The following is a 23,294-nucleotide window of genomic DNA, read 5'->3' on the forward strand; positions in this document are numbered from 1 at the left end:
ATTCTTCTATTAAGTGCCCCAGGTCTTCTGATGAATGCCCCTGGTCTTGTACTGAGTGCACCGAGTTTTCTTCTGAGTGCACCGGGTCTTTTAATGAGTGTTCTGAGTCTTCTTCTGAGTGTCTTGGGTCTTCTATTAAGTTCTCTGGTCTTCTACTGGGTGCTCCATGTCTTGTTTTGAGTACATCAGGTCTTCTTCTGAGTGCCCCGGATCTTCCCCTAAGTGCCACAGGTCTTCTACTAATTGGCCCTTGTCTTTTATGAAGTGCTTCTTAGGTCTTGTACTGTGTGCCCTTGGTCTTCTAATGAGTGTGCTGAGTCTTCTTCTGAGTGCCCTGGGTCTTCCCCTAATGCCACAGGTTTTCTATCAAGTGCTCTGGTCTTCTACTGAGTGCTTCATGTCTTGTTCTGAGTACCCCAGGTCTTTTACTAATTGCCCCTGCTCTTTTATTTAGTGCCCTGAGTCTTCTACTGAGTGGCTGTGCTCTTCTACTAAGTGCCTCAGGTCTACTACTGAGTACCTTGGGTCTTTTACCGAGTGCCCTAGGTCTTCTGCTGAGTGGCCCTGGTCTTCTACAGAGTGCTCTGGGTCTTCTACTACATGCCCTGGTCTTCTATTGAGTACCCCAGGTCTTCTGAGTGCCCATGGTCTTCTACTGAGCTCCCCAGTGCTTGAGTACCCCTGATCTTTTATTGAGTATCCCAGGTATTCTTCTGAGTGCTACAGGTCACCTATTGAGTTCCCATGTCTTCCACTGAATGCCCCCCAAGTCTTCTACTAAGGCGTTTGGATCTTCTAATGAGTGTCCAGAGTCTTCTACTGAGTGCCCCTGCTCTTCAGTTAAGTGCACCCCGAGGACTTCTACTGGTTGCCCTGGGTCTTCAATCAAGTGCCCCTGGTCTTCTATTGAATGCCTCAGATTTTCTTCTGAATTTCCAGGGTCTTCTTAGTGCCCCAGATCTTTCACTGAGTGACCAAGGTCTTCTCCTGAGTACCCAGAGTCTTCTACTGAATGCCCCAGGTCTTCTTTGAAATAAGGAGATGATACATTCGATGCATTATGCAATATTAAAAATGTTGTCATCATAATGTGACGTTCAGGGCCGTCTTTAATATTGATTGGACCCTGGGCAAAACTTTTCTTAGGACCCCCCCCCCCCCCCCCCATGCAGTTTTGCTCTCCACCTGATCTGAGGCATAAAATAATCTGAGGCATGCAATAGCAGATAGACTCAAAATTAGTTTACTGAATCAGATCAGGCAGCTATTGCGATTGGTTGCCAGAGGTTACAGAGTATCATTTCCGCTCACTGACTGGTTGCTAGAGGTTACAGCACACATTACAGCTCACTGGTTAGTTGCTAGAGGTTACAGCACATGATTTATGCTTGTTGATTGGTTGCTAGAGATTACTGTGGATATGACCTTGGGGGGCATGATATACATATCAATGCTGCTGCTATTTACATATGAATGCAGCTGCTATTTACATATGAATGCAGGTTACATGTAAACACAGGGTCTGCAGGTGAGTCATCTGTACACAACAATAGGGCAGAGCTGGGCAGCATTAGTAGCAGCACTTCACACTGAGGTATTGGGACACAGCACAGGACTAAAACCTCAAGAGAAGAGGGAATTTAAACCTGGATAGTTGGCAAGTATGAGGCAGCTGCTTTGGGCCCCACAACAATGACAGGGCCCAGGGCAGCTGCCCCTTTTGCCCTGCCTTAAAATCGGCCCTGGTGACGTTGCATTTTTTAAACCAGTTCATTGTTGTTCAGTTAAAAAGATTGTATAATGCCCCGTACACACAACCAGACTTTTCAACATCAAAAGTCTGACGGAACGATTCCGGCAGACTATTCGATCGTGTGTGGGCTGCAGCGGACTTTTGATTTGCAAAAGTCTGACAGACTTTAGAAATGGAACATGTTTCAATTTTTTCCGACAGAACTCTGCCGGACCCAGTTCCTACTGAGAAATCCGCTCGTGTGTGTGCTAGTCCGACAGACAAAAACCGACGCGAGGGCAGCTATTGGCTACTGGCTATGAACTTCCTTATTCTAGTCCGGTCGTACGTCATCACGTTCCAATCCGTCGGACTTTGGTGTGATTGTGTGTGGCCAAGTCCGTTCATTCGGAAAGTCCGTCAGAACTCTGTCAGAACTCCGTCGAAAGTCTGTCAGACTTAGTCCCTCGAAAAGTCTGGTCGTGTGTACGCGGCATTAGTCTCAGATTTAATCCAAAGTGGTCACCATGGTATCCTACTATCCCCTTCACATTTTAATCTGTGCGCCCAGAGGTGCTCCTCCTGATCTATTAGAAGGACCCTAGAAAATGCCCTGGATGTGAAATCTCCCGATGTCCATTACATCCCCGCTAGTGCCACAATATCTTCCCCTTCTTTCAGGTCCACCGTCTTCTTGTTTCATTAATTGGGCCAGAACTGGTGACTTCTAAGCATGCATGCTGTACTGAGCATCCACCACAGATTTAAGATACAGATTAAAAAAATTGCTAGCAGGTAAGCAAACAAGTTGCATTTGGCAGAGGAGACCTGTAAGGTCTCTACTACCAAAAGACCCAAATCTGCTGGAAAATCTTTGCTCTCGGGGTTTATCTCCACTTTAACATGGAATTGCCCCACCCCAACCCTCTTTTGTGGCTATAACATCCTCCACTCTTCTGGGATGGCTTTACACAAGATTTTGGAGGGCTTCTGTGGGAATTTGTGCCCAAGTGTGAGGTCAGGTACTGATGTTGGGTGAGAAGACCTGGCTCACCATCAGCAATTCCTCCCAAAGTAGTAGGGTTGAGGTCAGGGCTCTGTGCAGGACACTCGAGTTCCTCCATACCAAACTCATCAAACCATGTCTTTATGCAGATGTTGGATTAGAAGACCTATCCTATTCATCCCAAAGGTATTTAGTAGGGTTGAAGTCAGGTACTGATGTTGGATGGGAAGACCTGGATCCCCATCAGCATTCCAATTCATCCCAAAGGTCTTCAGTAAAGTTGGGGTCAGGTACTGATGTTGGCTGAGAAGACCTAGATCACCACTGGAGTTCCAATTCTTGCCAAGGGTGTTCAATAGGGTTGAGGTCAGGTACTATTGTTGGATAAGAAGACCTGGATCACCATTGGTGTTCCAATTCATACCAAAGGTGTTCAGTAGGGTTATGGTCAGGTACTATTGTTGGATGAGAAAACCTGGATAAACATTGGTATTCCAATTCACTCCAAAGGTGTTCAGTAAGGTTGAAGTCAGGTACTGATGTTGGATGAGAAGATCTGGCTCACCATTGGTGATCCATTTAATCCCAAAGGTTTTCAATAGGGTTGAGGTCAGGTACTGATGTGAGGAGAAGACCTAGCTCACCATTGGTGATCCACTGCATCCCAAAGGTCTTTAGTAGAGTTGGGGTCTGGTACCAATCTTGGAAAAGAAGACCTAGCTCACCACTGGGGATCCATTTCCTCCCTATGGTGTTCAGTAGGGTTGAGGGCAGGTACTAATGTGAGGAGAAGACCTAGCTCACCATTGGTGATCTACTGCATCCCAAAGGTGTTCAGTAGGGTTGAAGTCAGGTACTGATGTGAGGAGAAGACCTAGCTCACCATTGGTGATCCATTGCATCCCAAAGGTGTTCAGTAGGGTTGAAGTCAGGTACTGATGTGAGGAGAAGACCTAGCTCACCATTGGTGATCCATTGCATCCCAAAGGTGTTCAGTAGGGTTGAAGTCAGGTACTAATGTGAGGAGAAGACCTAGCTCACCATTGGTGATCTACTGCATCCCAAAGGTGTTCAGTAGGGTTGAAGTCAGGTACTGATGTGAGGAGAAGACCTAGCTCACCATTGGTGATCCATTGCATCCCAAAGGTGTTCAGTAGGGTTGAAGTCAGGTACCGATGTGAGGAGAAGACCTAGCTCACCATTGGTGATCCATTGCATCCCAAAGGTGTTCAGTAGGGTTGAAGTCAGGTACTGATGTGAGGAGAAGATCTAGCTCACCATTGGTGATCCATTGCATCCCAAAGGTGTTCAGTAGGGTTGAAGTCAGGTACTAATGTGAGGAGAAGACCTAGCTCACCATTGGTGATCCATTGCATGCCAAAGGTGTTCAGTAGGGTTGGTGTCAGGTATTGATGTTGGAGGAGAAGACCTGGATCAACATCAACCTTCCAATTCATCAGTAGGGTTGAGGTCAGGGCTCCGTGCAGGCCACTCGAGTTCCTCCACACCATGTCTTTATGGAGCTGGGCTTCCATGTACTTTTGGCCCTATAATACATACGTTTCTGCATTGGCCAACCCAACAATCAGTCTATAATAAAAGTTGAGAAGCTTGTGCCAGCCACATTTGTACAGTAGGTCTCCTCCGAAAAGGTAATTACCTAAAATCACATTTAATTCTGAAAAACAAAAATGTAAAAAAATGTTTTGTGTGGGGTTTCACGTATTTTGAATTCTAGGTCATTGCCCTCGAACTGCGGTCATTCCTACCACACGCTGAACTTTGACAGTCTCAAAAGCTTGGAATTTTTAGAAACCACGTTTGGAGTCAGAGCTGCTAATAGCTGAAGAGGGACAATCTAAGGCAAAACACGTGAGTTTTTTTATGATTACATTTATTACAGTATTCTTTATTACATTTATTACAGGCATTTGTATAGAAATGGCCATTTACACCGCACTTTATACACCGTACTGTACTGTACTGTCCCATGGCTTCAAAGAGCTTACAATCTAAGGTCATATCTCACATACATACATATACTGTACATGCTGGAGACAATTTAGACAAGATTCAAATAAATTAGATTTTTTAAGCTTCCCATTGTCCTGGTCCAAAAATTCTCATTTGTAGGGAGTGGAATGTACAGAAAAAACGAGCAGAAAGGAGCAAATCACAATCTCTGCATGAATTATCCGAAAATCATTAACTGAATGTATAAAGCGATTACTGTCCTTTCCAAGCAGCAAATGTTACAAGTGTATCGGAGGTGGCGGCTTTAAATTCACCCTATTATAAGTATTATAAGTGCCATTGAGTCTCTTGTCGAAGAATGAGATATCCAGATCTGCAGGGACTTTAGACAGTGAATGTGGGGAGTAGATCCGACCAGAAAATGTCGGGGTGATTCTGCCCCGAAAATGTGGTTTTGAATCTGGTCAGGAAATGCGTGGAGCGAATATGGCCAGAAAATGTGGCAAGCAAGTCTGGTTGGAAAATGAGGTGGGGGGGGGGGGGGGGGGCGGTGGGATCTGGCCAGAAAATATAGGGAGGGAATTTAGGCAGAAAATGCGGGGAGCAAGTCTGTCCAGAAAATACAGGGCTGATCCTCGGCAGAAAATGTGGGGAGCGAATCTAGCGAGAAAACATGGGGGTGATTCTGGCCAGAAAGTGTGGGGGAGTGAATTTGGTCAGAAAATGTAGGGAGCGAGTCGGGCCACAAAGTGTGGAGATGAATCTCATCAGAAAATACGTGGAGTGAATCTGGATAGAAAATGGGGGGGTGGCAAATCCTGGCAGAAAATGTGGGAAGGGAGTCTGGCCAGAAAATGTGGTGGTGGTGGTGGGGGAGTGGAATCTGGCCAAAAAAATTGTAGGGGTGATTCTGGCCAGAAAATGCGGGGAGCGAATTTGGCAAGAAAATGTGGGGAGCAAGTCTGGCTAGAAAATATGGGGGTGAAAATGTGTGGAGCGAATCTGGCCGAAAAATGCAAGAGGTGAATCTGGGCAGAAAATGTGGGGGTGAATATGGCGTTGGGGGAATGGAATCTGGCCAAAAAAATATGTGGGGTTGAATATGGGCAGAAAATGTGGGGGTTGAATATGGGCAGAAAATGTGGGGTGAGAGTCTGGCCAGAAAATGTGGGGAGCAAGTCCGGCTAGAAAATATGGGGGTGAAAATGTGAGGAGCGATTCTGGCCAAAAAAATGCAAGAGGTGACTCTGGACAGAAAATGTGGGGGTGAATATGGCGTTGGGGGAATGGAATCTGGCCAAAAAAATATGTGGGGTTGAATATGGGCAGAAAATGTGGGGGTTGAATATGGGCAGAAAATGTGGGGTGAGAGTCTGGCCAGAAAATGTGGGGAGCAAGTCCGGCTAGAAAATATGGGGGTGAAAATGTGGGGCGTGAATCAGGCCAAAAAATGCAAGAGGTGAATCTGGGCAGAAAATGAGGGGGTTGAGTATGGACAGAAAATGTGGGGTGGCAAATCTGGGCAGAAAATTTTGTGGTGATCTTGACCAGGAAATATGGGGGCCAATCTGGCAAGAAAATTGAAAATATGGGGGTGATCCTAGCCAGAAAATGTGGGGAGCGAATCTGGCCAGAAAATGGAAAACATGGGGGCGATCCTGGCTAGAAAATGTGGGGAGCGAATCTGGCTAGAAAATATTGGGAGCGAATATGCAAGAGGTGAATCTGGCCAGAAAATGTGGGGAGCAAGACTGGACAGAAAATGTGGTGGGGGGGGGGGTGAGGAATTTTGTTCAGAAAATGTGGGGGTTGAATATGGCCAGAAAATGTGGGGTGAGAGTCTGGCCAGAAAATGTGGTTGTGGTGGGGGAGGGGAATCCGACCCAAAAAAATGTGGGGGTGTTTCTGGCCAGAAAATGCGGGGAGCAAGTCTGTCCAGAAAATACGGGGCTGATCCTGGGCAGAAAATGTGGGGAGCGAATCTAGCGAGAAAACATGGGGGTGATTCTGGCCAGAAAGTGTGGGGGAGTGAATTTGGTCAGAAAATGTAGGGAGCGAGTTGGGCCGCAAAGTGTGGAGTCTGGATAGAAAATGGGGGGTGGCAAATCCTGGCACAAAATGTGGGAAGCGAGTCTGGCCAGAAAATGTGGTGGTGGTGGTGGGGGAGTGGAATCTGGCCAAAAAAAATTATAGAGGTGATTCTGGCCAGAAAATGCGGGGAGCGAATTTAGCAAGAAAATGTGGGGAGCAAGTCTGGCTAGAAAATATGGGGGTGAAAATGTGAGGAGCGAATCTGGCCAAAAAATGCAAGAGGTGACTCTGGACAGAAAATGTGGGGGTGAATATGGCCAGAAAATGTGGGTGAGAGTCTGACCAGAAAATGTGGGGGGCAAGTCCGGCTAGAAAATATGGGGGTGAAAATGTGGGGTGTGAATCAGGCCAAAAAATGCAAGAGGTGGATCTGCCCAGAAAATGAGGGGGTTGAGTATGGACAGTAAATGTGGGGTGGCAAATCTGGGCAGAAAATGTTGCGGTGATCTTGGCCAGGAAATATGGGGGCCAATCTGGCAAGAAAATGGAAAATATGGGGGTGATCCTGGCCAGAAAATGCGGGGAGCGAATCTGGCTAGAAAATATTGGGAGCGAATATGCAAGAGGTGAATCTGGGCAGAAAATATGATGGGGGGGGGAGGAATTTGTTCAGAAAATGTGCAAGTTGAATATGGGCAGAAAATGTGGGGTGAGAGTCTGGCCAAAAAATGTGGGGAGCAAGTCCGGCTAGAAAAATATGGGGGTGAAAATGTGGGGTGCGAATCAGGCCAGAAAATGCAAGAGGTGAATCTGTCCAGAAAATGAGGGGGTTGAGTATGGACAGATAATAGGGGGTGGCAAATCTGGGCAGAAAATGTTGCGGTGATCTTGGCCAGGAAATATGGGGGCCAATCTGGCAAGAAAATGGAAAATATGGGGGTGATCCTAGCTAGAAAATGTGGGGAGCGAATCTGGCCAGAAAATGGAAAACATGGGGGCGATCCTGGCTAGAAAATGTGGGGAGCGAATCTGGCTAGAAAATATTGGGAGCGAATATGCAAGAGGTGAATCTGGCCAGAAAATGTGGGGAGCAAGACTGGACAGAAAATGTGGTGGGGGGGGTGAGGAATTTTGTTCAGAAAATGTGGGGGTTGAATATGGCCAGAAAATGTGGGGTGAGAGTCTGGCCAGAAAATGTGGTTGTGGTGGGGGAGGGGAATCCGACCCAAAAAAATGTGGGGGTGTTTCTGGCCAGAAAATGCGGGGAGCAAGTCTGTCCAGAAAATACGGGGCTGATCCTGGGCAGAAAATGTGGGGAGCGAATCTAGCGAGAAAACATGGGGTTGATTCTGGCCAGAAAGTGTGGGGGAGTGAATTTGGTCAGAAAATGTAGGGAGCGAGTTGGGCCGCAAAGTGTGGAGTCTGGATAGAAAATGGGGGGGGGGGGGGGGTGGCAAATCCTGGCACAAAATGTGGGAAGGGAGTCTGGCCAGAAAATGTGGTGGTGGTGGGGGAGTGGAATCTGGCCAAAAAAAATTATAGAGGTGATTCTGGCCAGAAAATGCGGGGAGCGAATTTAGCAAGAAAATGTGGGGAGCAAGTCTGGCTAGAAAATATGGGGGTGAAAATGTGAGGAGCGAATCTGGCCAAAAAATGCAAGAGGTGACTCTGGACAGAAAATGTGGGGGTGAATATGGCCAGAAAATGTGGGTGAGAGTCTGACCAGAAAATGTGGGGGGCAAGTCCGGCTAGAAAATATGGGGGTGAAAATGTGGGGTGTGAATCAGGCCAAAAAATGCAAGAGGTGGATCTGCCCAGAAAATGAGGGGGTTGAGTATGGACAGTAAATGTGGGGTGGCAAATCTGGGCAGAAAATGTTGCGGTGATCTTGGCCAGGAAATATGGGGGCCAATCTGGCAAGAAAATGGAAAATATGGGGGTGATCCTGGCCAGAAAATGCGGGGAGCGAATCTGGCTAGAAAATATTGGGAGCGAATATGCAAGAGGTGAATCTGGGCAGAAAATGTGATGGGGGGGGGGAGGAATTTGTTCAGAAAATGTGCAAGTTGAATATGGGCAGAAAATGTGGGTGAGAGTCTGGCCAAAAAATGTGGGGAGCAAGTCCGGCTAGAAAAATATGGGGGTGAAAATGTGGGGTGCGAATCAGGCCAGAAAATGCAAGAGGTGAATCTGTCCAGAAAATGAGGGGGTTGAGTATGGACAGATAATAGGGGGTGGCAAATCTGGGCAGAAAATGTTGCGGTGATCTTGGCCAGGAAATATGGGGGCCAATCTGGCAAGAAAATGGAAAATATGGGGGTGATCCTGGCCAGAAAATGTGGGGAGCGAATCTGGCTAGAAAATATTGGGAGCGAATATGCAAGAGGTGAATCTGGCCAGAAAATGTGGTGGTGGTGGGGGGGGGGGATAAATTTGTTCAGAAAATGTGGGGGTTGAATATGGCCAGAAAATGTGGGGTGAGAGTCTGCCCAGAAAATGTGGTTGTGGTGGGGGAGGGGAATCCGACCCAAAAAAATGTTGCGGTGATTCTGGCCAGGAAATGGAAAAATATGGGGGAATCTGGCCCAAAAAATGCAAGGGGTGAATCAGGCCAGAAAATCTGGGGAGCAAGTCTGGCTCGAAAATTTGGGGGGTGATCCTGGCCAGAAAATGAAGGGTGGTGAATCTAGCTGGAAAATGTGGGGAGCAAGAAAAAATGGGGTGGGGGAGGGGAATCTGAATGTGGGGGTGATTCTGGCCAGGAAATGGGGAGAGCGAATTCGGCCAATAAATGCAAGAGGTGAATCTGGCCAGAAAATGTGGGGTGGTAAATAAATCTAGATGGAAATGTAGGGAGCATATTATATTATATTATATTATATTGTACTGCCATCCACATAACATATTCCTCCATCCATGCTATACAGAGCGGATGGACAAATATCCTGCTGTGGCTATTGTATTTCTTAGGGTTCATTTACCATTTACACCTGTGGTTGGGGGGGGCTTGGTGGAAACATGTGGCCGAGCCACATTTTTACTGCCCCTGAACCGCTCCCCCTTAAGCTGCACAGATAGAGGGTTGGGGTGTACAAATGCAAGGCATCTGGGTCGCTGCAAGAATTATCACCGCCCCGTCACACGCGGCAAGAAGCACCGTCCGCTGAACTTGACCCGTTCACTTGAATGTGACCTCACCACAGCACGGTGGCAGCAGAGAGGTGCGATTTGTAAGGGTTTTTAGGAACCTGCCAAACGCTCCCTCTGAAGAACAATCTACCATGGGTCACCCCTCAGAGGGCTGATGCTAGTGTAAACTAGCCGTAGAAGATATGGGTGTGTCTGTTCAAGTATTCATGTGATCCCTCCCCCCCCCCAGTGATCAGACTGCAACATTGTAGATTTGTATCAATCCGCAAGGCGATGGGCTGCAGCAGAACGCTGCCCAGAACCGCACATCCCACCAGGATTTACATGATTGTGTCATCTGTGAACCAGTTCCTCAGTCCGGGAAGTGGATGGTGACCCTGGATGATGCCTGAACAAAGATGGCGCCGGTATCCTGGTGAGAGGAAAGGAGAGGAAGGCATTGTTAGGGGGTAAGGGATAGATACCTGCAGACTGGCCTTTGTTTTGTCCTCCTCTGTCTTTCTTGTTAAAGTCTTCAAATAAGGAATATATCTTGAAAATGTACATTTTGTTCCACGTAAAATCTTCTTATTTGAGGCAGGTACAAAATGTATAATAAAATTAATTTTTATATATATATATAAATATATATATATATATATATATATTTATATCTATATCTATATATCTATATATCTATATATATATATATATATATATATATATATATATATATATATATATATATATATATATATATAGATATATATTATATATATATATTATATATATATTCTTATTTATATTGAATTTTATATATATATATATATATATATATATATATATATATATATATATATATATATATATATATATAAAAATATATATAAAATATATATATATATATATAAAAATTCTATATATATAAAATTCAAACCAATTTCTCCAATTTCTCCATTTTGTTTCTAAGCCAAACCAAAGACAGGAGCGCCAATGGCCAAATGCGAGGAGTACCTCCAAGAGACGGAGCTCCGGGCTGCGTGCTCGGCCTCCAGGGAGGTTCCGGCCTCCAAGGATCGAGAGGAGCCCAACATTCTGGAAAAATACATTCAGCCGTGTCTGGTGGAGTTGCTGGGCAGCACGCTGTTCTTGTCCATCGGATGTCTGTCGGTTCTGGTCAACCCAGCGGGAGCGGGCCCCCTGTTGCCGGCCCTGGCACATGGACTCTCGTTGGCCGTGGTCATCTCTATCCTTGGCAACATCAGGTGAGAATTAGGGCTGGTTTACGCTTCTTTTAAAAATGGGCCATTGGACACTATTTTTTTTGAAGCGCTCTGAATGCCAATCAAAGTTCTTTGTCACTAAATAAAATGGTCACCTTACAAAAACATGTTTTGAAGCAAGTTGTGTGTTTGCTTTGCTTTATGGCACTCTCTTGGTACTTCAAAGCGTCTCCGAAGCCTCCATAGAAGTCTACGACAACGCGCGCTTACAGCACTGTCAGCTTTTGAAGGGCTTTTATTCAGCGTTAGATTCACCTTGTTTTGGAGGCATTGCAGGTATGAGATATCCCAGGATGCACTGGGAAACCAACAAGCCAACCAGAAAGACTTTATCAGCAGTCACTTCCCGTTCATGTGTAGATATTCTGGGGGTGTCTGGTGCAAAAGTCACATCTGGTGTGCAGCATAGAGCAGCAGGAAGGTAAGTGGGGTCAGGAATGAAGCGGGGCAACTAGCAGATGGCACACGTGGTGTGCAACAAGGGAGTAATATAGTGGGAGTTGAGTGGGGACCGGAGAGGGAGGACTGAGTGGCAGAGGATCAGTGGAGCTCGGGGACCGGAGAAGGAGAAACTAGCATGTAGTAAGCAGCATGGGAGCAATATAGCGGGAGGTGAGTGGGGACCTGAAAGAGAGGAAGATCAGCAAACCAGAGGAGTTACTACTGAGTGGGGTTCAGAAGAGCTGAAGATTACTACTGAACGGGGGATCAGCAGAGCTGGAGGTTACAACTGAGCAGGGGATCAGCAGAGCTGGGGGTTACTCTACTGAATGGGGGATCAGCAGAGCTGGGGGTTACTACTGAGCGGGGGATCAGCAGAGCTGGGGGTTACTCTACTGAATGGGGGATCAGCAGAGCTGGGGGTTACTACTGAGCAGGGGATCAGCAGAGCTGGGGGTTACTCTACTGAATGGGGGATCAGCAGAGCTGGGGGTTACTACTGAATTGGGGGATCAGCAGAGCTGGGGGTTACTACTGAACGGGGGATCAGCAGAGCTGGAGTTTACAACTGAGTGAGAGATCAGCAGAGCTGGGGGTTACTACTGAATGGGGGATCAGCAAAGATAGGGATACTACTGAGTGGGGGATCAACAAAGATAGGGATACAACTGATTGGGGCATCAGCAGATCTGGGAGTACTACTGAGCAAGGCATCTGCTGTACGAGGGTACTAATGAGCTGGGGATCTGCTGAATGAGGGTACTACTAAACCCCTTTAAAACAAATAGAAAATCAACACACTCACAGGGCATTTGCCAAGTTTCATTAAAGCTTTAAAAAAAGCATAATTGAAAGCAAAGAACACGGCCAGGAAGTCTGTTCCAACCATCATCAATGCTTGAGGTCGTGTCTCCGTGTTCTTGGTCTCATCTTCATATTGTATATGCTGCCCTCCTAAATCCTATTCATACTCTTTATGTATATAAAGGTTTTAATGATGTCCCCTCTTTCCCGTCTTTCCCCCAGAATGTACATATTATGGTCCTTATGTCTCTTTAGATATGTTTTATCCCTCAGAACTCTTCACCATTTTTGTTGTCCATCTCTGGACTCGTTTTATTGTATCATTCTCTTTTTGTAATTGAGATCTTTGGAACTGGACCCAGTATTTTAAATATGATCTATATAGAGCAATCAGGACCTCCTTCCTCCCGCTGGTGACCCCACTAGTGATATACAGATCTATATAGAGGAATCAGGACCTCCTTCCTCCTGCTGGTGACCCCTCTAGTGATATAAAGATCTATATAGAGGAATCAGGACCTCCTTCCTCCCGCTGGTGACCCCTCTAGTGTTATAAAGATCTATATAGAGGAATCAGGACCTCCTTCCTCCCGCTGGTGACCCCTCTAGTGTTATAAAGATCTATATAGAGGAATCAGGACCTCCTTCCTCCTGCCGGTGACCCCTCTAGTGATATAAAGATCTATATAGAGGAATCGGGACCTCCTTCTCCATGGTGATCCCTCTAGTGATATAAAGATCTATATAGAGGAATCAGGACCTCCTTCCTCCCGCTGGTGACCCCTCTAGTGATATAAAGATCTATATAGAGGAATCAGGACCTCCTTCCTCCCGCTGGTGACCCCTCTAGTGATATAAAGATCTATAGAGAGGAATCAGGACCTCCTTCCTCCCGCTGGTGACCCCTCTAGTGATATAAAGATCTATATAGAGGAATCAGGACCTCCTTCCTCCTGCTCGTGATCCCTCTAGTGATATAAAGATCTATATAGAGGAATCAGGACCTCCTTCCTCCCGCTGGTGACCCCTCTAGTGTTATAAAGATCTATATAGAGGAATCAGGACCTCCTTCCTCCCGCTGGTGACCCCTCTAGTGATATAAAGATCTATATGGAGGAATCAGGACCTCCTTCCTCCTGCTGGTGACCCCTCTAGTGATATAAAGATCTATATAGAGGGATCAGGACCTCCTTCCTCCCGCTGGTGACCCCTCTAGTGATATAAAGACCTACATGGAGGAATCAGGACCCCCTTCCTCCCGCTGGTGACCCCTCTAGTGATATAAAGACCTACATGGAGGAATCAGGACCCCCTTCCTCCCGCTGGTGACCCCTCTAGTGATATAAAGATCTATATAGAGGAATCGGGACCTCCTTCCTCCTGCTGGTGACCCCTCTAGTGATATAAAGATCTATATAGAGGAATCGGGACCTCCTTCCTCCTGCTGGTGACCCCTCTAGTGATATAAAGATCTATATAGAGGAATCAGGACCTCCTTCCTCCTGCAGGTGACCCCTCTAGTGATATAAAGATCTATATAGAGGAATCAGGACCTCCTTCCTCCCGCTGGTGACCCCTCTAGTGATATAAAGATCTATATAGAGGAATCAGGACCTCCTTCCTCCTGCTGGTGACCCCTCTAGTGATATAAAGATCTATATAGAGGAATCAGGACCTCCTTCCTCCCGCTGATGATCTAGTGATATAAAGATCTACATATACCTTTGCACTTTTAATTGCTGCTCATCTGTCCTGATGCACTTACAATGAGCAAACCCCACATAGTAAGTCAGTGATATCTCCAATGTTGGTAATTTCTAAATCTCCTCTTACTTTTAGTGGAGGGCACTTCAATCCCGCCGTCACTTTGAGCGTGGTCTGCTGCGGAGGTCTCACGCCCATCCTCCTTGTACCTTATTGGATATGCCAGCTATCGGGAGGCATACTGGGAGCTCTTTTGGCCAAGGTGGGTACAATGTCATAAAAAAATGTGATATTCCATCTAGAGAAAAGAATATCTGATACGTTTATATTATTTATGCTGTACAAAGTCTTTCAGCCGCCAGTTATAATGGACTCCTCCAGAGGACAATATTCTGGACTGCACAAGGGGCAGTGGAAGCAGGGGCGTAACTATAGGGGGTGCAGCAGTCGCAACTGCAACTGGGCCCTGTGATGCAGGGGGCTCATGCAGCCCCCTCTACATATGTCCGGCAGCAGCATAGGCAGCTAGGGGTACCAGTGCACCATGCACACGGGTGGCTGGAGGTGGAGGGTGACTAGCAGAGCTCCATGCTCAACTGGCTGCTCTTTAGTTGTGCATTCCCCACATGACCTGTGTCCTCGGCCGGCTCCTCAGAGTACCCCTCTCCTGCTCCATGCATTGCCGCTCAGTCCGATGTCTGTTCTCCCCAGCCAGAGTCCGCCCCCCCCCCCCTGAGTCTGGCCCACACTGCACTGCATACTTCTCCCGGGTAAACAAACTTTAAGCACACAGATGCAGTGCAGCCTTATGAGAGCCCCCCGGAGGACACTGCAGGCTTGTCTGCCAGCCCCCCCTCCTCCCCCGTCATACACAGATGATGAAAGGTCTTTCTGGGAGATATGGTGATCGCCCGTCCAGCACACTGGATGGTGCCCAGGCCAACATGGATGACTGCGCAGCCTACAGCTTGGTCATGGTGAGTGAGAGGACCCCACCCCCCACACACCATTACATACCCCCTCCATCTCCCCCTGGGGACAGGGACCTCTTCTCACCTGGAGGCAGTAACTTCATCTGCCCTGGAGAAAAGGACCTCATCTCTTCTGGGGACGGGGACCCCATCCTGCCTAGGGACAGTCCCCCAATGGGGCACCTAAAAAAAAAAAAAAAAACTATTGATACCAGTGGTGGAACTACAGGGCTCTCAAAGGTCATACCTGTGACCACACCCTGGAGTTCCACCGCCGCACTCGGAGGGAAGGGCCCTGGCTGGGGTTCAGGGGGGCCCTTCATGGTTTCTTGCATCGGGGCCCTGAAGGTTCTAGTTACGCCACTGAGTGGAAGGACACACTGTACTGTATGTGTCAGTAAAGTAAATGTATACTCAATGACTAAGATTTCATATGAGGATTTATTAAAATAATTCTTGGTGATCCTGCCAATGGAGGTCCTTGTTCAGGTACTTCCTGTTATAGGGGCTCCTTATTGTGCTGCTGCATTGTCACATTTTTTCATACACCCCTGTGGAGACTGTCCTCGGGTGACAACGCTCACTCACCGGGCTGTGTCTATGGAGGAGCAGTGTTGTCATCCTAGGACAGGATAATCTCCTTCTCTCTTCTTCTCCATGGTATTGAGGGGAGGCGTTCTGTAGTCTTTTAGAGTTATTTGGGAACACGGTAAGGGGTAATAGAGTGTCCGGGGGGGTCTACATAATTTCTGGGATGGGTCTAACTTTGAGGGAGTGGTCTATTGTTACCGGCTGCTGGGAGATCTATTGTTGCTGGGTGGATCCATTGTTGTTGATTTGGGGGGAGGGGGTCTATGGTTGTTGGCGGCAGGGGATCTATTTTATTATTGATATCAAATTCCATACAAATTACTTGGTTCTGCAAAAGGGTTGGTACTGAAAGGTGGGTAGGGGGTGGTATCAAGGGACGGTTCTCAGAGGTGGGTAGGAGGTGGAACCAAAGGACGGTGCTCAGAGGTGGGTAAGGGGTGGTACCAAGGCACGATGTTCAGAGGTGGGTAGGGGGTGAAACCAAGGGATGGTGCTCAGAGGTGGGTAAGAGTTGGAACCAAGGGACAGTGCTCAGAGGTGGGTAGGGGGTGGTATCAAGGGTCGGTACTCAGAGGTGAGTAGTGGGCGGTACCAAGGGACGGTGCTCAGAGGTGGATAGGGGGTGGTACCGAGGGACAATACTCGGTGGTGGGTAGGGGGTGGTACCAAGGGATGGTGCTCGTGGTGGGTAGGGGGTGGTACCAAGTGACGGTGCTCAGAGGTGGGTATACAATGCATATACGTGCATACAATGCGAAGTCTTTAAAACCACTTTCATTTTTACCATTTACTTTAAAGGGACTCTTTATAAAAAAATATCTAAAGCATTTGCAAAGTCCTCACCAATAATCCCCCTATTCTGCCAAATATGTTTATTTTCCATAAGTGTCAGCTCCCTCTAGTGGCAACAATGTGATGTTTTCTTGAACTACCATTTTCAGGAAAATACTGCATTATAGACACTAGATGGAGCTGATGATCATAAGAAATAAATGTATTAAAGTAATAAAGCAAATTAGGGGGATTATTGGTGACATCTATGTGAAGGCTTGAGGCATTCGCAGAATGATTTTTGTTATAAGTAGACCCCCCTGAGCGTTTATAATTTGCTTCTTCTAGGGCCTGGCGGACGAGGAGTCCTTCATGAATCACAGCGGAGCGGCCTGCCTGGTGGACGTGGACACTCCCGTGGGCAAGGCGGTTGGAGTGGAGATAGTCTTCAGCTTCTTCTTACTTTTCACCGTGGTGATGGGGGCGGTGGGGGAGCGTAGCCGGACTCCGCTAGCCTCGTATTCCATCGGCTTCACCGTCATCACCGGAATTTTGGCCGGGTAATTGTGAAATATATATATATAATATATATTATATATATAATATATAATATATAATAATTTAATATAATATATAATAATATAATATATAATAATATAATATATAATAATAATAATAATATAATATATTATATATAGTCTCACTCATCTTGCTGAAGAACTAGGAAAGTAAGAGCAGAGATCTTGTTATGGGAGTGCTCAAGCAAGTGTAAGAGGCCAGAAACGAAATATTAGAAACTTGTAAATGAATCATGCATGTAGAATCTATATGCAAAGATGTTTAAGTTTTGGTGCCACCTCTTTAAAGATGACCAAACAATGAACTGACCGAAAATTCGCTCCATAGTCACTAGAAAACTGTCATCTGAACAGCATCAGCATCCAATCAGATGCAGCCACTGTCCAGGTACTCTGGTAGTAGACATGTGCCCTGCCGAAAAATTTGTTTGTTTTCATTACAATTGTTTTTTGTTTTGTTTTTTAGTTTTTCTGGTCATTCGTTATGATTGAAATTGGTAAATGTGAAAAATAGAAAATTCGGAAATTCCAAAATCCGAAAATTCGAAAATCCGCAAATTCGACAATCCGCAAATTTTAAAAAAAATCTGAAAATAAGAAAAAAAAATCTGAAAATTCGAAAGAACAAACTTCGAAAATTCTAAATAATAGTTAATTAACTAACTATTAAATTATAGGTATTGGAATTGTCATCTGAACAGCATCATTATGCAATCAGATGCAGCCACTGTCCAGGTACTCTGGCAGTAGACATGGGCACTGTCCAAAAATGTGATTAGTTTTCGTTTCATTCATTTTTTTTTTTTTCGTGTCATTCGTTATGATTGAAATTCGTAAATTAGAAAATTCGGAAATCCAAAATTCGGAAATTCCGAGGTGGGGAATGAAGGCTCATTGATGGAGGTGGGGGGAGGGAAGGCTCATTGATGGAGGTGGGAAGTGGGGAGCGAGGGCTCATTGATGGAGGTGGGGAGGGAAGGCTCATAGATGGAGGTGTGGAGGGAAGGCTCATTGATGGAGGCGGGGAGGGAAGGCTCATTGGTGGAAGTGGGGAGCGAGGGCTCATTGATGGAGGTGGGGAATGAAGGCTCATTGATGGAGGTGGGGGGGAAGGCTCATTGATGGAGGTTGGGAGGGAAGGCTCATTGGTGGAGGTGTAGTGGGAAGGCTCATTGATGGAGGTGGGGGAGGGAAGGCTCATTGATGGAGGTGGGGAGGGAAGGCTCATTGATGGAGGTGGGGGAGGGAAGGCTCATAGATGGAGGTGTGGAGGGAAGGCTCATCGATGGAGGTGGGGGGAGGGAAGGCTCATTGGTGGAGGTGTAGTGGGAAGGCTCATTGATGGAAGTAGGGAGGGAAAGCTCATTGATGGAGGTTGGGAGGGAAGGCTCATTGGTGGAGGTTGGGAGGGAAGGCTCATTGGTGGAGGTGGGGAGGGAAGGCTCATTGATGGAGGTTGGGAGGGAAGGCTCATTGATGGAGGTTGGGAGGGAAGGCTCATTGGTGGAGGTGGGAAGGGAAGGCTCATTGATGGAGGTTGGGAGGGAAGGCTCATTGGTGGAGGTGGGGAGGGAAGGCTCATTGATGGAGGTTGGGAGGGAAGGCTCATTGATGGAGGTTGGGAGGGAAGGCTCATTGGTGGAGGTGGGGAGGGAAGGCTCATTGATGGAGGTTGGGAGGGAAGGCTCATTGGTGGAGGTGTAGTGGGAAGGCTCATTGATGGAAGTGGGGAGGGAAAGCTCATTGGTGCACATGGGAGCCAAGGATGATCTGTACAGTCTGATCTAATAAAAGAGCTACTGAAGCTCAGATTGCTGAAAAAGGTAATGTTTGTTGCCAGATACCAGATCTTACCTTCAGAGGTCTAGTGGAGTCCACCATGCCTCGACGGGTCAGGGATGTTTTGGCAGCAAAAGGAAGAGCTACATGATATAAGGTGGGTGGTCATGTTATGGTGGGTGGTCATCATGCTCTACTAATTGGTGTATATCAGGAATAATACAATGTAACAGAAGCTCAGGGTAAGAAAGGAGAAGAGCTTCTCATTAACTGGCCTTGTCAATGTCTTCTGGTCTTGCAGGGGCTCCATCTCCGGCTCCTGTCTGAACCCGGCTCGAGCTCTGGGTCCCGCTGTTGTCTCCGGTTATTGGGATTACCACTGGGTGTACTGGGTGGGCCCTGCCTCTGCCGCCATCTTGGTGTCTCTCATCTACAGGTGCGTATGGACTCAACAAGGCGAATGTTTCCGGAATAGAAACCAAGAACCAAGCAATATATTGTGTAGAGTTCTAGTAGAACTGTAAGGACTGCATTAGACGTGTGCAGTGCCGAAAAATTCGTTTGTTTTATCAGTTTTTCGGGTCATTCGTTATGATCGAAATTTGTTCATGGAAATAAATTCGTAACTTTGGAAAAATTTTAATTCGTTATGTTCCATTCGATTAGATCCGGTATTCGTAAATTCGACAATTTGTAAATTCGGAAATAATAACTAACTAATAATAACTATTACATTATAGGTATTGGAATTTCCTTTCAAATTTGGCTGTTTCTGAATGTAACGAATACGAATTTATCCGAAATGACGAATTATCCGAAATAACGAATGCCGCATCTAAATGAATGGAATGTAACAAATTAATAATAATAATAATAATAAATAATAATAATAATAAAAAATGTTTATTAATGGAACATAACAAATAAATAATAATAATAATAAATAAAATGTATCATTATTACTATTATTATTATTTATTATTATTATTATTAATAGTAATAATGATACATTTTATTTATTATTATTATTATTTATTTGTTATTTATTATTATTAATAGTAATAATGATACATTTTATTTATTATTATTATTTATTTGTTATGTTCCATTAATAAATTTTTTTTATTATTATTATCTATTATTATTAATTCGTTATGTTCTATTAATAAACATTTATTATTATTTATTATTAATTCATTAAGTTCCATTCATTTAGATGCGGAATTCATTATTTCGGATTCGTAACTTTGGATAAATTCGTATTCGTTACGTTCGCTAACAACCAAATTTGTAAGGAAATTCCAATAACTATAATTTAATAGTTTGTAATACTTATTATTATTAGTCAGTTATTATTTTTGCATTTTCCAATTTTCGGGTTTTTAGAATTTTCAGATTTTTGTTCTTTTGAATTTTCATTCTTATTTTCGGATTTCCGAATGTTCGAATTTTTTGAATTTACGGCACAATTTGCAGGCGCTTCGGCACCCATTCATTTCAATGGGCAGGGGTGGTGGAGGAGGGGCGTATATAGCGCTTCCGCACCGCTCCCAAAGACGCTGATTGCAGGATTTTTTTTTGCCGTCCCGCAAGCGCACCACGCTGGGGGGGGAGAGGAGGCATTTTTCAGGTGCTTTACGGGCGCTATTTTTTAGGCCTTTAGTGCAGAGAAAGATCGGCAGGTCCTCTCCCTTCGCTGTGTGGCAGAGCTGTGTAGATCTCAGGACTGGATGGACAGAAATACAAATCCTTTGGCAGGAATTGTGGCTGCTCAGTAATGGTTGGGGTGGGTTCACTGGAGTGTAGGGGTGTTGGAGTCATCGTTTATGGCATTGGCCTAAAATAGATTGTCAGCTCCTCTGATCAGGGCCTTCTGTCCCTTCTGTAATGATTTGTAATGTAACTGTAATGTCTGCCTCCGTGTTGTAAAGTGCTGTGCAAACTGTTGGCGATATATAAATCCTCTATGATAATAATAATAATAATAATAATAATCGCCCGCTCTCCATTTTTATATTGCAGGTTACTCCTGGCTGGAAGAAGTCACCGATTGATTCTAAAATAAAGAAAAAAAAAATATTTTAACAATAAAGTGAGATGAGAGTTTTCTTTGGCTTGCCCCCTGGTGGTACCCCCCCCCCCTCCCCCCATGCACCCAAACCAAAGTCCCAGTGCAGTACACCTTCACATACACCCGGACAGTTCGGGTTTTAGAATCATATGTCCGGGTTTCAAACAAACCCGGACACATTATTCAGAGTGGACTATGGGGCTTCCCAGCAGGGTTGCCGGCTGCAGTTGTCTAAGCTGAGAGTGTCCGTTACACTCTCTTTCACACTGCCCCTAACAACCCCCCCCCCCCCACACACACACACATACAGACAGGAGACGAGAGAGGGGGTGATCTGCACCTCTTCCCCCCACCCCTCTGTGTCTGCCCACACTCCAATCCCTGGCGCTGTGCCTCAGAAAAGGAAAGTGGGGGCCAGAAGTTTGAAGTCCACCAGCCTCAGATACACCTAAATGAGAGGTGCCGACTGCCAAGGGGTGAGTGAGCTCACCATCCATCCCTGCCTGTGACTGAAGTCTCCCCCCTTCTCTCTCCTGCCTCTACGTGAGTGCACTAAGGTAAATCGGGGTTCTCAGAGCACCCCTTACATCAGAGCTCCCCTTTACACCAGAGGCCACTGTGTTCCCCCTTACATCAGAGTCCTCTCCGTACATCAGAGTTCTCAGTGTTCCCACCATAGATCAGGGTTGCCAGAGCATCCCTTATGTCAGACTCCCCAGAGTTCTCCCTTACATCAGAGTCTGCAGAGTCCCCCCCTTACAGTGAAAGGGAACTCTGCGAGTTCAGATGTAAAAGGGGAACTCTGTGGACTGTGATGTAAAGGGGAACTCTGTGGACTCTGATGTAAAGGGGAACTCTGTGGACTCTGATGTAAAGGGGGAACTCTGTGGACTCTGATGTAAAGGGGAACTCTGTGTACTCAGATGTAAAGGGGGAACTCTGTGGACTCTGATGTAAAGGGGAACTCCGTGGACTCTGATGTAAAGGGGAACTCTCTAGACTCTGATGTAAATGGAGACTTTTGGTGGCATATTTAAAGGTGCACATTAGATACTTTTTAACCCCTTTGCGCTCAGCACCGAGACCCCTCAAACACAACTGTGCCGAGAGCGCGCTCCCCGTGTGCTCACCCGACACAGTTCCCGTCGGCTGACGGAAAGCTATCACGTGACAGCCAATCACGGCGGTCACATGATCATAAACCCCTTAAAGGGCCCAGAGACACGAGCGACCATGGGGGGTTAATATACAGAATGGCTTAAAGCGGTATTGAACCCAAAAGCAATGGCAGCATTCGTTTTACATAGTGAGGTTGAATAAATACACCAGTCCATCCAGAGTACACGCTGATTAACCTACCAGCATGTCTTTGGAGTACCCGGAGGAAACCCACACAGGCAGAACATGTAAACTCCAGGCAGGTAGTGTTGTGGTTGGGATTTGAACCAGCGACTCTTTTTACTGCTAGGTGAGCGTGCTACCCACTACACCACTTGTGCCACCTGCTACACCACTGTGCTGCCCGCCCGCTACACCACTGTGCTGCCCGCTACACCACTGTGCCGCCCACTACACCACTGTGCCGCCCTCTTTGCTTTAGGACTCCAGCACAGCAGAACAAAACCTCCAACTACTTGGTTTCTTCTATCTCTGCCTCTATGAGGTTTTTCTATAGCCAACGCTGACACCTGCTGGAGGTATTTGTGTACAGCATGTAGAGTTCTATGAAGTAGATTTATGGTGAAGTTACAAGTATGAAGTCCTGACTCAGAATTGCCCCTTCTTCTTGTATTCTCGGCCGCCATTAAATAAATATCCACATTCCTTCACTTTTTTTTGCTGCTGTGATGGGACTTCCTGTTAGTGGGGGGTACGTTCGCCCTTCTAAGCCCCCCTCTTTGTAGGAATGTGGGGTCACCCTGTCTCTGCGCCCCCCCCCCTTAGATGGACTATGGGAGGTGTAGATCACATAGAGCAGTGCAGGCCTGGGACAAGGGGGGTGCAGGAAATCTTTTTAATGAGAAGGGGAATTTTGGGGGGCACATCAGGGGGTGATCATTGTTCTAGGGGGGCAAATTTAGGGAGGTGTGGTAGGAATGGTGATTTGGGGGGGGGGGGATGATTTGCATTGGGGGGGGGTGAGGGAAGAGGATGTGTGCTGGGGGGGTTGAGTGTTTGTGCTATATATTTTTGAGGGGGGGGGGGATTTGTGTTACCCTGTTTCCCCTAAAATAAGACCTAGCGTGAGTGCCGGTGATGGCTGCAATATAAGCCCTAACCCCCAAATAAACCCCACCCTCTTTCCCCGAAAATAAGCCCTACCTTGAGAATAAGACATAGAAGGACTTTAACTAGGGCTTATTTGGGGGGGTAGGGCTTATATTGCAGCCATCGCCGACAATCACGCTAGGTCTTATTTTAGGGGAAAC

The 23,294-nt window shown here is 46.2% G+C and overlaps 1 protein-coding gene across 2 annotated transcripts; it reads left to right on the forward strand.

Moving 5' to 3' along the window:
* The first annotated feature begins 4,476 nt into the window (after positions 1–4,476).
* Positions 4,477–20,886, forward strand: LOC143935026 (aquaporin-8-like). 2 transcript variants are annotated; one of them, XM_077458605.1, is made up of 7 exons: positions 4,477–4,610; positions 10,843–11,137; positions 14,240–14,366; positions 16,786–16,997; positions 19,096–19,230; positions 20,011–20,084; positions 20,817–20,886. In XM_077458605.1, exons 2-7 carry the CDS (start codon positions 10,866–10,868, stop codon positions 20,846–20,848), a joined length of 852 nt encoding a protein of 283 aa, XP_077314731.1. In that variant the 5' UTR covers positions 4,477–4,610; positions 10,843–10,865; the 3' UTR covers positions 20,849–20,886. The 2 variants fall into 2 exon arrangements, with proteins under 2 accessions (XP_077314731.1, XP_077314732.1); XM_077458606.1 differs by lacking the exon at positions 20,011–20,084.
* The last annotated feature ends 2,408 nt before the right edge of the window (positions 20,887–23,294 follow it).

This window comes from Lithobates pipiens, unplaced genomic scaffold (genome assembly GCF_037356315.1).
Source record: "Lithobates pipiens isolate NorthernLeopardFrog02 unplaced genomic scaffold, aLitPip1_a1.2 Scaffold_28, whole genome shotgun sequence".
In the NCBI taxonomy this organism is placed as follows: Eukaryota; Metazoa; Chordata; class Amphibia; order Anura; family Ranidae; genus Lithobates; species Lithobates pipiens.